This window comes from Oryx dammah, unplaced genomic scaffold (assembly GCF_014754425.2).
Source record: "Oryx dammah isolate SB20612 unplaced genomic scaffold, SCBI_Odam_1.1 HiC_scaffold_15, whole genome shotgun sequence".
NCBI lineage: Eukaryota > Metazoa > Chordata > Mammalia > Artiodactyla > Bovidae > Oryx > Oryx dammah.
The window spans coordinates 41,445,041-41,458,127 of record NW_024070199.1 but is presented as its reverse complement, the minus strand read 5'-3'; the positions used below and the strand labels follow the sequence as shown (position 1 = coordinate 41,458,127).

At 56.6% G+C, this 13,087-nt stretch overlaps 1 protein-coding gene across 1 annotated transcript; it reads left to right on the top strand.

Annotated features, from left to right (window-relative positions):
* The first annotated feature begins 249 nt into the window (after positions 1 to 249).
* PYGM (glycogen phosphorylase, muscle associated) lies at positions 250 to 12,836 on the top strand. The gene is made up of 20 exons (XM_040256181.1): positions 250 to 1,305; positions 2,364 to 2,465; positions 2,553 to 2,631; positions 2,716 to 2,819; positions 3,198 to 3,329; positions 4,796 to 4,907; positions 4,993 to 5,075; positions 5,490 to 5,633; positions 5,952 to 6,044; positions 6,292 to 6,438; positions 6,573 to 6,736; positions 7,038 to 7,152; positions 7,675 to 7,776; positions 8,121 to 8,268; positions 8,573 to 8,631; positions 8,758 to 8,899; positions 9,342 to 9,549; positions 11,870 to 12,004; positions 12,216 to 12,282; positions 12,396 to 12,836. The coding sequence occupies exons 1-20, from the start codon at positions 1,063 to 1,065 to the stop codon at positions 12,543 to 12,545; spliced, it is 2,529 nt and encodes an 842-aa protein (XP_040112115.1). The 5' UTR covers positions 250 to 1,062; the 3' UTR covers positions 12,546 to 12,836.
* The last annotated feature ends 251 nt before the right edge of the window (positions 12,837 to 13,087 follow it).

The window sequence follows — 13,087 nt, the reverse complement described above, 5'->3', positions numbered from 1 at the left end:
GGAGACTTGATACTATTGTGTGCGTGTGTGTGTGTCTGTGTGTCTTGTGCCTGTGTCTGTGTGTGTGTCCGTGTGTGTGTGTGTGTATGGACTGCTTCAGTTCTCCTACCCCTGTGGGCCACAGGACTACAGTTCCCAGGGGCCCCTGCTCCAAGCTGGTGGCCCCTAGCCAAAGCTGGCCTGTAATCTGACCATCCCTCTTGAAAGGTCACTTCAGAGCTCCTTGAGAGACAGCAACAGGGGGAGCTCAGAGTGGCTGGACTTCGGCGGGGGACGGGGTGGGGGCAGTGGCCCTGCCTCAGGCGACCTCTCCTGGAACCAAGAGTCCCAGTCCCCCTTTTTCAGGTGCCCAGTGTCCTCCGCTAGCTTCACCTTTTCTGTTCGGGGCACCCTGATGCTCTGCCCAGGTGGCCTTCAGCCGCACATATGTCCTCCCCACCAAAGGGCAGGGCCACCATAGCAGCTTGACCAGAGAGCATCCCGCCCGTGGTGTGCAGCCTGTTGTGTGAAAGTCGAGAACCGAAGCCAAGCTGCTCTGCTGGAGGCTGGGCCTCCTGACACCTGTCCTCCTCAACAGCCTCCTTGGCCTCTCCAAGGAGCCCTGATTGAGGGCCCACGGTCAGGCTCCATCCTTCATCCATAATCGAAATTCAGGGCAGCCTCAGCCAAAGTCACCGCCCAGCCGCTCCAGTCAAATCTCAGGCCTCTCAAGCCAGCACTCTGCCTGCTGCATTCTGACTCCGACCCTGCACATGGCAGGCCCGGGGACAGAAGAGAGCAGACCCCAGTGCCCGTCACGAGGCCTGGAGCAAGTGGGGCAGGGCAGGGCTGCGAAGGAGCCAGGCCGGCCCTGGCCCTGCCTTGCCCCTCCCCTCCTCCGCTCACCCCAAAATAGCTCCCTGAGGAGCCGGGCCAAGACCCTCCCATCGAGGGAAGGGGTGGGGCAAGCTGCCCGGAGCCAGGCTTTAAAGCACCAGCCGGCTGGGGATCTCCACTCCCTGGCTGGAGGCACCACTCAGGCCGCCCGTCTGCACAGTCAGTCCGGCCCACCCTCCTGCAGCCATGTCCCGGCCCCTGACAGACCAGGAGAAGAGAAAGCAGATTAGCGTGCGTGGCCTGGCCGGTGTGGAGAATGTGACCGAGCTGAAGAAGAATTTCAACCGGCACCTACACTTCACCCTTGTGAAAGACCGCAATGTGGCCACCCCGCGAGACTACTACTTCGCGCTGGCCTACACGGTGCGCGACCACCTCGTGGGCCGCTGGATCCGCACGCAGCAGCACTACTATGAGAAGGACCCCAAGGTGCTGCTTGGGGCACCCCGGCTGGGCGTGGGCTGGGGGGCCCTGCCTGGGGGCTGGGAGGTCTGGACTGAACGACAGGCCCTTTCTGGGGTCAGGACTTTCTGCAGCAAAAGAAAGGGTGCCTCCGGGTTCCTGAGGTTGGATGAAAGGGGTGCCAGGTGCAATGGGTGCTGGAACCACCCAGGGGGAGAAACCTGGAGTGGGGGGCGGGTCAGGGGCCTCGGGTCCAGTAGGCTGGTTGCAAAGGCTCAGCGCTCAGTTAGAGAATGGAGAGGCTGCTGGGGGTGGGCAGGAAGACCCCGCGGCCTGGGTTGGATCCTGAGTGGAAGGACGTTCTGCTGAACGCGTGTGTGGTGTGCCGGTGTGCCGGGTGGGGCACAGCTGGGGTGGCGAGATCAAGTGTCTGTTGGGGTCACTGGTAAAGGTCAGCAACCTGACACTACTGGGCAGGGGTGGGGGCGGGGCGGGGCGGGAACCCAGGAAACCAAGAGACCGGGCACCACACCGTCAGCATCCTGGATACTGCAGTCTCTCCACCCCCCTTCTTGGGACTGAGGCTTGAGGGCCAAGGGGAGCTGGGCACTGCAAGGAAGGGAGATGGCCGTCTCTAGCCCTGAGTCATTGTGTGACCTTGAGCCAATGACTTCTCTCTCTGGGCCTGGCCTCCCCTTTTCGGGAGCTCTTGGTGGTGCTTCCCTGTGTCCTGACTTCCTGATGGGCTCTTGGCAGGACTGCGTGAGAAGGAAGGGGTTCCCAGGTCTCCTAAGCACCTCAGCCCCCTGAGGTGGATATGGCCCCATTTTTCAGATGAAGAAACTGAGGCTCAGAGAAGAAAAGTGATTTGTCCAAAGTCAGAAGAAATGCTGGGACCAGTATCTTACCTGCTGGGTCCCAAAGCCTGAGAAGGCAGGAAAACTGGAGGCAGGGCTGGAACCTGCTGGGGCCTAGGAGTGGGGCAGGAGGTATGAGAGGTGCAGGCCCAGCCGGGCCTGGCTGAATGTCAGGGGGTGGCCTTGACCCTCCCTTCCCTCCCCCTCCCCATCTGTTTCTCCGGACAGAGGATCTACTACCTGTCTCTGGAATTCTACATCGGCCGGACGCTGCAGAACACCATGGTGAACCTGGCACTAGAGAATGCCTGTGACGAGGCCACCTATCAGGTGTGTAGGGGTGGGCGCGCCTTCAGGACTGGGGGACTAACCTGCTGGCCCTTGGCCCTGACCTCTGCTATACCCTCCCACCTCTAGCTGGGCCTGGACATGGAGGAGCTGGAGGAAATCGAGGAGGATGCAGGGCTGGGCAACGGGGGCCTGGGCCGGCTGGCAGGTAAGTGAGTGGGGCACCAGGGCACTGGGTAGAAGTGTTCCTTTATGTTGGGTCTCTGATATCCACCTCCCTGCACACCCCTAGCCTGTTTTCTGGACTCAATGGCAACACTGGGCCTGGCTGCCTATGGCTATGGGATCCGCTATGAGTTTGGGATTTTTAACCAGAAGATCTCTGGGGGTTGGCAGGTGAGTGACCTTGGGCCCTGACCTTGTGGTTATGATGAAGATGGCTATTTGTTCATTCATCTGCACATAGATCCAGAAGCAGCCCCAGCAGCCTGGGTGGAGAGCATCTTTGCCCCTTCCCCCTGGCCCCAAGCCAGCTGTCAGCTCCTGGGACAGGAGGTCCACGGCTGTAGAATGTCTCAGACTCTTATACACACATCGAGCCCCCTTGGATCTTCCACCAGACTGGGGGCCCACCTACCGCAGAGCCAGTCATTCACGCCCTCCCTGTACAGGGCACACCAGGGCTGTGGGATCCTGCTATACCCACCACCTGCTGTGGTGCGAGCCTGGCTCTGACTCTGCCTTCCTTTCTCCCGTGACCCGCCTGCGGTTCAGATGGAGGAGGCTGATGACTGGCTTCGCTACGGCAACCCCTGGGAGAAGGCCCGCCCTGAGTTCACGCTGCCGGTGCACTTCTATGGCCGAGTGGAACACACCAGCCAGGGGGCCAAGTGGGTAGACACACAGGTGAGGGGGAAGCCAGGGAGCAGGGGGAAGATCTAGTGAGGCGGAGAGGAGGAGTGGAGGTTCTGGAGGAAACAGGGGGAAGCAAAGAAAGAGCCTGGAAGCTACTGGACCGAGTGCGATTTTATATCGGAGGCCACTGAGCTCAGAGGAGTTAAGTGACTTACTTGAGGTCACACAGGCGGAACCCAGAGAGGCTGGAGACAGGGTCACAGGGAAGCCAGACCACGTGAAGGGCTGGGAGGAGGAGAGACACTGCCCTGCTCTACCAGGGCTCCTCGCCGCCCAAAATAACCACAGAGTCTCGGCTCCCCTGTATATCTGAGCTGGGGGCTTGATGGGAAATAAACCAACAGCCCAAAAAGGGGGATAGGAGAGAAAACTAAAGCCTAGGAAGGGCAACTGACATGTTCAAGGTCATAGAGCAGGTTGGCAGGAGCCTGCCGCTAAACCAGGTGTCCAGACCCCAGCTCCAACGCCAGCCCTTTTGCTGTGGCTGCAGCTCACTGGCCTCTGGACGGCTGCACAGCAACCTCGAGGCTTTCAGAACCCAGAGTTTGTTCCACTGTCATCCACACTAAGGTCTGGCTGGGCTCTGGCTTGCCCCCCTAGCTGTATGCTCTTGGGCCAGTCCCTTCCCTGTCTGAGCTGCAGCATTTGCTCTGCTCCACTCAGGGGCTACTTAATGCTGGGGAGGGAGGTGTGGGTGCCCCCTTTCTCCGTGGTAGCTGGCAGTTATTTGCAGCAATTATTGATGTTTGTGGGCTTTGGTGGCTTAGCTGTAAAGACTGCTTGCAATGCAGGAGAACGGGTTCAGTCCCTGCCTTGGGAAGATCCCCTGGAGGAGGGCATGGCAACCCACTCCAGTATTCTTGCCTGGAGAATCCCATGGACAGAGGAGCCTGGCGGGCTACAGTCCATAGGGTTGCAAAAAGTTGGACACAAATGAGCAACTTAGCATTCAGCGTGCATGCACATTGATGTTTGCTAATTGTGGGAGGTGGGGCCAGCATTAGTCACTGCTAATTAGCCCTGTGGTTATCTTTGGATGGACTTGACCTCTATGACCCCCTAAGCCAGGCCTCATGGTCCCCCAGTCCTTCCAGGAGTCCAGAGTGTCCTCTAGATTGTGCTCAGGCCAGGTGGCCAGCACATCCCCACCATGGCAGAGTGGCCACCAACAGAGGCCCACCTTGGTCTCTGAGCTCATCCCTGCCTCCTCCTGGAATCCTCACAACAGCCCAGCAAGGAGGGCCGGTGGGGGTGTGAGGAGGCATCGGGATGTCCTCTCTTTATGGCCGAGGCCCAGAGAGGTTGGTGGGGTTGCTTGTGGTCCGGAGTTGGGACTGGAACCCGGGGTTGGGGGTTGGCTGGCGGAGTGCAGGGACAAAGCATAGAGTCCCGGCTCTCAGGACCTCTTAGACACAGTAGATGCCCACCTCTTAACAATGGGGGATGGTGTCCCACAGGTGGTGCTGGCTATGCCTTACGACACACCCGTGCCGGGCTACCGCAACAACGTCGTCAATACCATGCGCCTGTGGTCTGCCAAAGCCCCCAATGACTTCAACCTCAAGGACTGTGAGTTCAGCCAGAGTCAGCAGCCCCCTCCCACTGCAGAGCCCCTCGACCCAAGCCTGACCCTGTTCCCCCTTTTGTTCCTTAGTCAATGTCGGTGGCTACATCCAGGCTGTGCTGGACCGCAACCTGGCTGAGAACATCTCAAGGGTCCTATACCCCAACGACAACGTATGTTACCCTCTGGGCTGGGGCCAGGAAGCCAGAGTGCATGGGAGAGGGCAAGAGGGGGAGTGACACCTGCTGGCGCCCTAGTCACACCCAGGGCATTTTGTTGGCCTCTGATTGTCCTGTGCTTCCCCCTAGTTCTTTAAGTGTGAGGATGCTTGGATACGGGGGTGGGGGGTGGCTCGTAGGAGGAGCTCTTCCCTGGAGACACCCACAATACTCCTGGTCCTTGTAGCCCTTCCTCCTGACCCAACTGCATTGCTGCTTCTTGGTGGGAGAAAGTCTCTTGGGTCCCTGAGGTGGAGCAGTTCAGGGCTCAGGATCTCGAGATGGGTGGGAGTCGCTCCTGGCCACGCCCACAGCAGCGTTAGACCACGCCCACCACATTGACTCTGTCCCATCTCGCACTGTCCCCAGTTCTTTGAGGGGAAGGAACTGCGGCTGAAGCAGGAGTACTTCGTAGTGGCTGCCACTCTCCAGGACATCATCCGCCGCTTCAAGTCCTCCAAGTTTGGCTGCCTTGACCCCGTGCGCACCAACTTCGATGCCTTCCCGGATAAGGTACCAGGCCCCAGGGAGGGTCGGTCTCTACACCTCCAGTGAGTGGTGCCTTCCCTCTCACCTCCAGCCTGAGCTTGCAACCCCCGTTTAATAGATGAGGAAGTGGAGGCTGGGAGTGGGTGTGAGGGTTATCTGCTTGAGGATCCTCAGTATTACCCGCTCTCCTCTTCCTCCTGCTCCACAACTGCCCGCTTTAGGGCCTCCACCTAGAACCACAAGGGGCCCTGGGCAGGGGGTGCTGTGAAGGGGCAAAAGACAGTGACCGTAGCCTTGGGGCCAGATTGATTCCAACTGTCCTCCACCTCCCCCCTCCCCCAGGTGGCCATCCAGCTCAATGACACCCACCCCTCCTTGGCCATCCCTGAGCTGATGAGGATTCTGGTGGACCAGGAGCGACTGGAGTGGGAAAAGGTGGGCTTCGGGGCCCCTCCCCCGCTCCTGCCTCACCCTCTACATCTCAGGGTTCCCTTCCCACTCTGGTGGGGGGATAGATGTGGGTGGAGCCCCCACTGAACAGACAGGGGTGTGAGACCCAGAGGTGGGTGTCCTAGAACCTGGCCTGGCAGTGGCAGGGCTGGGGCTCTTGGCTGCACAGTGTGTGTGGAGAGCCATCCGGCTTAAGCCCCGGGGGCTCCTGCCTCCCCACCCCACCTGTCAGGCATGGGAAGTGACTGTGAAGACTTGCGCCTACACCAACCACACGGTGCTGCCCGAGGCCCTGGAGCGCTGGCCTGTGCACCTCATAGAGACCCTGCTGCCACGGCACCTGCAGATCATCTATGAGATCAACCAGCGCTTCCTTAACGTGAGTGGAGAAGGCCTGGCGTGGAGGGTGGGAGCGTGGAGGGCCTGGGGAAGGCTATGGGCGAAGATCTAGGGGAAGGGGCTGGGGACTGGTGTTCTGGGTCCTCGTCCTAGCTCTGGTCTCTCCCGGCACAGCGGGTGGCAGCCGCGTTCCCAGGGGATGTAGACCGACTGCGGCGCATGTCGCTGGTGGAGGAGGGCGCGGTGAAGCGCATCAACATGGCACACCTGTGCATCGCCGGGTCTCATGCCGTCAATGGCGTGGCTCGCATCCACTCGGAGATCCTCAAGAAGACCATGTGAGACCCGCTCCCCAGACTCCGCCCCTCCCGCTGGGCCCCGCCCACTGCCTGGTACTGGCCACTCAGAGCCGCCCTCTGCTGGCTCCTTCCACCGGTAGCACCGCTCTTACAAGGGTCACAGGCTTGCTATCCAGTCCAGTCCCGTTCTGGGATGTCCCCTCTTACACACAGTACCACCACCCCCCCGCCCCGGCCTTCACCTCCAGGACCCTTTCATCAAGAAATCAGGGTAGGGGCCCCAGGGAGAAGACACTCATTCCACAGGGGTGATTGATGATCTTCCGACCCTATCCTGTAGCTTCAAGGACTTCTACGAGCTGGAGCCTTATAAGTTCCAGAATAAGACCAATGGGATCACCCCTCGGCGCTGGTTGGTTATGTGTAACCCTGGGCTGGCAGAGGTCATTGCTGAGGTGAGAAGTCATGTATGGCCGGTAGCGGTCCAGGTAGTCACTGCAAGGCGCAGCCGGGTGTGGTTGCGTATGGTGCCCAGCTGAGGGCTGAACTCCATTCTGCACTGCGTTCCCAAGCCTTGCATGTGTCTGGAGGAGGGGAACCATCTTTTTATGTGAGCTAATGGAGGCCCTGGCTGTGAAGGCCAACCTGAGGAAGTTCACAGCCTAATGGAGGGTTATCAGCAGGTCACATCTTAAGTAAGACCAGAAAGGAGCAGAGATTGCAGGCCCTCGAAGTCACTGCCTGTCAGAGGAAAAGGCCAGGACGAGGGTCTGTGGGGGTCAGATGGGCGTCAGCCATCCGAGCTCAAGGTCAGGAAGGGAGGAAAGATGTGCATACAGGCCCTGCCCCCTAGCTGGGAGGCTGCAGAAGAAGGCACTGTCTGCAGTGGACTGCGCTTGTTTGACCTGGAAAAGGACCCCTTTGTGAAGGAGGACAGGGGAGGGCCATGGGCCTAACCAAGTGCCATCTCCCTCCAGCGCATCGGAGAGGACTACATCGCAGACCTGGATCAGCTGCGCAAGCTGCTGTCCTATGTGGATGACGAATCCTTTATCCGGGATGTGGCCAAAGTGAAGCAGGTGAGGAGCAGCACTGCAACCTGGGACAGACACCTGTGCTGGGGCCGGAGTGGAGAGTGCTGGAAGGGCCGGACGTCCGGGTCAGGAATGGCCCATGGAGCTCATCTCTCCTGCAACCTCAGGCCATTGGTAGAAGTTGCCTGGAATCAGTCCGTGGTGGGAAGGCATCATCTGACCTCACTGAAAGGGTGCTGATGTTGCTTAGCAATGTCTGCCCTGATGCAGGAGTGGATGAAGGCGGCAAGAGGGCCTTCTAGCCTCACCTTCCTGGGAAGGAAATGAGACTGTAGGATTTCCTGAGGCTGAGGTCTATTGGTGAGCTCTTCCCCCTCTCCTGCCTTCAGGAAAACAAGTTAAAGTTCTCTGCGTACCTAGAGAAGGAATACAAAGTCCACATCAACCCCAACTCGCTCTTCGATATCCAGGTGAAGCGGATTCACGAATATAAACGCCAGCTCCTCAACTGCCTCCATGTCATCACGCTGTACAACCGTGAGTGGCAGGCTTCCCTCTGGTTCCTGTTCCTGCCTCTGTGTACCTCCCAGCATACTGCATACTTCTCCATCAACATCTCCTTTGGACTCAGGGCAACTCTTGGGACATGGAATTATCCCCATTTCACAGATGGGCAAACCAAGGCTCAGAGAGGGGGGATATGACAGATATGAGGTCACCAAGCCAGCCCAAGTCAGGCCTATTATTGCCCAGCCCAGTCCTGGCTGGCTGGATGCCGTCAGGTGCTACAGCCCAGAGGGAAAACCTGGCCCACTCACTGGATCCCTCTGTTTCTCCACAGGTATCAAGAAGGAACCCAATAAGTTTTTTGTGCCTCGGACTGTAATGATTGGAGGGAAGGTGAGAGGCCAAGCCCAGATCATGACTATGGTCCTTTGATATCCAGGTTGAGGTCAGCTTGGTTGGGTTGCAGGATGGGGGTAGGAGGCCAGGCTGTGGAGCTGACCCCAAAGTGTGCCCCCACAGGCTGCCCCTGGGTACCATATGGCCAAGATGATCATCAGACTCATCACAGCCATTGGGGATGTGGTTAACCACGACCCAGTGGTGGGAGACCGCCTCCGCGTGATCTTCCTGGAGAACTACCGAGTCTCGCTGGCCGAGAAAGGTAGGGTGCCGCCAGTGGGGATCCTAGGGAAGCTCTGATGAGTTCAGTCCCTGGAAGAGATATTAATCTCCTCTTCCTGGGGTACTGGTACTTTAAAGAAGAATCTGGAGAGGACAATACTCAAATCATGAGGATGTTCCCTTAGTGGTGGAATGTCATGCAAGATGGGATGAAATTACAGGGGAGAGGGACCTCAGTAGTGCCCTTCAAATCACACAGTGGAGCTGGGGGGTGGGAGGAGTCCAGGTTAGATCCCAGATGTTGAAGAATCAACAAGAGGTGGGGAGGGGTCAGTGAGAAGGAGATAGTTGGTGAAGACTGGAGGGCTGGAGGGAGGGGACTCTGAATCTGGCCAGGCCTGGGACCAGACGAACTTCAGAGCCTCCAGCTGACATGGGGGCTCTTCTTGGAGCTGAGCGTGTCCCCTGCTGCCACCCTGCAGTTATCCCGGCTGCTGACCTCTCCGAGCAGATCTCTACCGCGGGCACTGAAGCCTCAGGCACTGGCAACATGAAGTTCATGCTCAACGGGGCTCTGACCATTGGCACCATGGACGGGGCCAATGTGGAGATGGCAGAAGAGGCTGGAGAGGAGAACTTCTTCATCTTTGGCATGCGGGTGGAGGATGTAGAAAGGCTTGACCAGAAAGGGTAAGGCTGCAGAGTTAGTCCATGGGCAGGAGGCACCAAGGTGGGACTGGTGGAGGGTAGAGCTGGGAGCAAGAGGCACCACTGGAAAGGCTGGTCTGGGATGTGCAAGGTCTTTTTTAAAAATTTATTTGGCTACCTTGGGTCTTAGTTGAAGCATGTGGGATCTTGGTTGCGTCATGTCATGTGGGATCTTTTGTTGCAGCGCACGAACTCTCTAGACTCTCTAGTTGTGTTGCTCTGAGGCTTGTAGGATCTTTATTGCCCAACCAGGGATCAAACCCACGTCCCCGCCATTGCAGGGTGGATTCTTAACCGCTGGACCACCAGGGAAGTCCCTGCACAAGGTCTTAGTTATGGCCCATCAGAAGTCTAGAAGACTTTTGAGGTAGCATAACAAATAAGATCAATGAAATGAGAAGAGACAGAAGTAACACAGAGCTGAAGGAAAAGGAAGAGGAAATAATATCAACCCACAGAAATAATATCATTTCTGGAATTGGGAGTAAAATGAACTTCTCAGCTCCCTGGCAGCCATGGCAAAAAGGGAAACACGAGTATGGTAGTTATACCTGGGTTTGTGGTCAGAAATGCAGATCTTCAGAGACAATCTTCCTGGCATTATATTTTTGACATTTTACTTCAAAATATGATTCTTTTTTTAGCATAGAAGCAGTCCATGCTCATTAATTGGAAAAATACAAAGCTACAGAGAAGAAAACTGTCTTTTATAATCTCATCCCCCAGATTTAAAGCCACAGTTCTCTTTTTCTTCACATATTTATATGTGTGTGTATATATATATAGTTTTTAAATTTTTAAATTAATTTTTTGGCTGCACTGTGCTGCACGTGGGATCTTAATTCCCTGACCAGGGGTAGAACCAGTGCCCCCGGCATTGGGAGCATGGAGTCAACCACTGATCACCAGGGAAGTCCCTGTGTAGTTTTTAAAAGTTGGAAATAATATATGTACAATATTGAATCATGTTATCTTAACATTGGTGAAGCATTTTCTAAGTCATTAAATAGTCTTTCAAATATTTTAAATGTTTGTATAGCATTCCATCCTATGGAAATGCCATACTTATTTAACTAATTCCATGTAGTTGGACGTGAAGGTTGATTTTCCTCGTTTGTTAGTACAAATGTCCCTTTGATGACCAATCTTTTACACTGATGTCCACATCTCTAATTATTTCCTAAAGATAATTATTGTGCTTGCTATATGCTAAGTTGCTTCAGTCACATCCGACTCTTTGTGACCCTATAGACTGTAGCCTGACAGGTTCCTCTTTCCATGGAATTCTCTAGGCAAGAATACTGGAGTGAGTTGCCATGCCCTTCTCCAGGGGATCTTCCCAACTCAAGGATCAAACCCTTGTCTCCTGTGTCTCTCTCATTGCACACGGATTCTTAACTGCTGAGTCACTGGGGAAGCCCAAGATAATTATTAGAAGGGGATATTTCTGAGTCAAAAACGTATGCATTCTTAAAGCCCCTGATACACATTGTCACATCGTTTCCCAGAAAGTTGGTACCAGTTTACACTCAGCTGACAAGAGCACACACTAAATATTGAGAGGAATTTCTCCTGTGGGGCTTGACTAGAAAGTTCAGACTGGGTTTTTGGACAGGAGGGAAATGTGAAATGCTTTGAGCCAAGTCCAGCATGTTCAGAACTAGACTCCAAACAGACACCTTTGGCTGCAGGATGAGGCTCGACTGGAGGGAAGAATGTCCAGTTGGGGAACCAGTGTGGGGCTGGCACCAGATGGCAGGGGGAGTCCCTACAGCAGGCCAGTGCTGGGGATGGGGGTTAGGGACACTGTTGAGGAGGAGGCCATGGTTTCTGGTTGGAAGAGGGGAAGGAAGGAGACGAAACTGGTCTGGAGAGATTTGAACCCGGGTGGCTCGGGGAGTGATTGTGCTACCCCAGGAAGCTGTTGGGTAGGAAGTTCCTACCCTAGGGGAGGAAAGTTGGTGCCAGGACAGTGATGAACATGGCTGGACAGTTTGAGTTTAAGGATGTTCCTCAGGATGTACCCGTTGGCTCCTCTTGGAGCCTGAAAGTGAGGCCAGGGATGGACTTAGGATGGTGGGGAAGAAAAACTGTTTATGGAGGAAACAGACCTGCTGGGAGACAGTGGTGGTGTGTGGGAAGAAGAGTGGAAGGACTTCGGGAGCGAGTCAGCAGCTGTAGGGAGGACAGTAGCAGGCTGGACCTGAGTTTTCACCCTGGGGCTTGGAACTTCCTGGATGTTTGCTGGAGGAGGAGCCAGGAACCCCTTTCCAGGGTGCTGACTATGGCTCTTCCCCCACAGGTACAACGCCCAGGAGTATTATGACCGGATTCCCGAGCTTCGGCACATCATTGACCAGCTGAGCAGTGGCTTCTTCTCTCCCAAACAGCCTGACCTATTCAAGGACATTGTCAACATGCTCATGCACCATGACCGGTGAGCTGGCAGGCCAGGGACATGCGTACATGGGGTTGCAGGGCTGAATAGGGCTCAGGAGCCGTGGAGAGGCTGGACAGGGCTTCAGGGCAGTTGCAACCACATTCCTTTGGAAGCAGTATCACTGTCTCGGTCCTCAGGAATCCAATAGGACAGGACGGGCTTGGCCCTTGACCCCAGGAGACTTTCCCACTTCTCCATCCCCCTCCAGGTTTAAAGTCTTTGCGGATTATGAAGAGTACATTAAATGCCAGGAGAGAGTCAGCGCCCTGTACAAGGTGAGAGGTCCTGGGCCAGGGGTTGGCAGGGCTTTGGTGGCCCTGGTTGGGATGAGGTGGAAGGTGGGGATCCCACCCTCAGAGCAAACCCAGAGCTTCCTTGTGGCCTCTAGAACCCGAGAGAGTGGACGCGGATGGTGATCCGGAACATAGCTACCTCTGGCAAGTTCTCCAGTGACCGCACCATTGCCCAGTACGCCAGGGAGATCTGGGGCGTGGAGCCGACCCGCCAGCGCATGCCGGCCCCCGATGAGAAGATCTGAGCCTCTAGACTAGACCCAAACCTGCCCCTGAGTCTGTCTGCAGTCGCTTGGGCCAGCTCCAGCTCTTCGTCCAGAGGGTGGGGTACTGGAGTTAGATCTCTAACCCTCTCCTTGGAACCCCCATTTCCCATCATCCTCGAGCTCCCAGTGTTCAGCGTGACGAAGGACACTGCTCCCACACTGTCCTCGGGCTCCCCAGCCCCTCCTGTCTATGGGTTTGACCAACCGCACCCACTCCCCAATAAATTGATTCTCCTGGGGAGCCTCCTTACTCCCCTCTCTGCTGGGAAATATTTTTAGCTCTGGGCGGCACAGCAGCTGCGCAATCACCGTGCCTTAGCCCCAGCCGCGGCAGGTGCATCTCCTCAAAAGGGGGGCGGCCTGTGGGGGTGGGGCCCGGGACTCTCCTGCCCGCTTCCAGGCCTCACCCTGCATGCCTCTCCTCCCAGTGCTGTGTCCATACTAGGTCAGCGGCCCGCGAGGCTGGCCGGGGGCGTGGCGTCCGCCCGGGTGGGGCCCACCCGGGACGGGAGCAGGGCCTT

Bases quoted from the DNA above. Each gene is read 5' to 3' on its own strand.
- PYGM (XM_040256181.1), top strand. From the start codon at position 1,063: ATGTCCCGGCCCCTGACAGACCAGGAGAAGAGAAAGCAGATTAGCGTG. The intron at 6,045-6,291 runs GTGGGCTTCGGG...CCCACCTGTCAG, and splicing joins AGCGACTGGAGTGGGAAAAG to GCATGGGAAGTGACTGTGAA. The intron at 12,005-12,215 runs GTGAGCTGGCAG...ATCCCCCTCCAG, and splicing joins ATGCTCATGCACCATGACCG to GTTTAAAGTCTTTGCGGATT.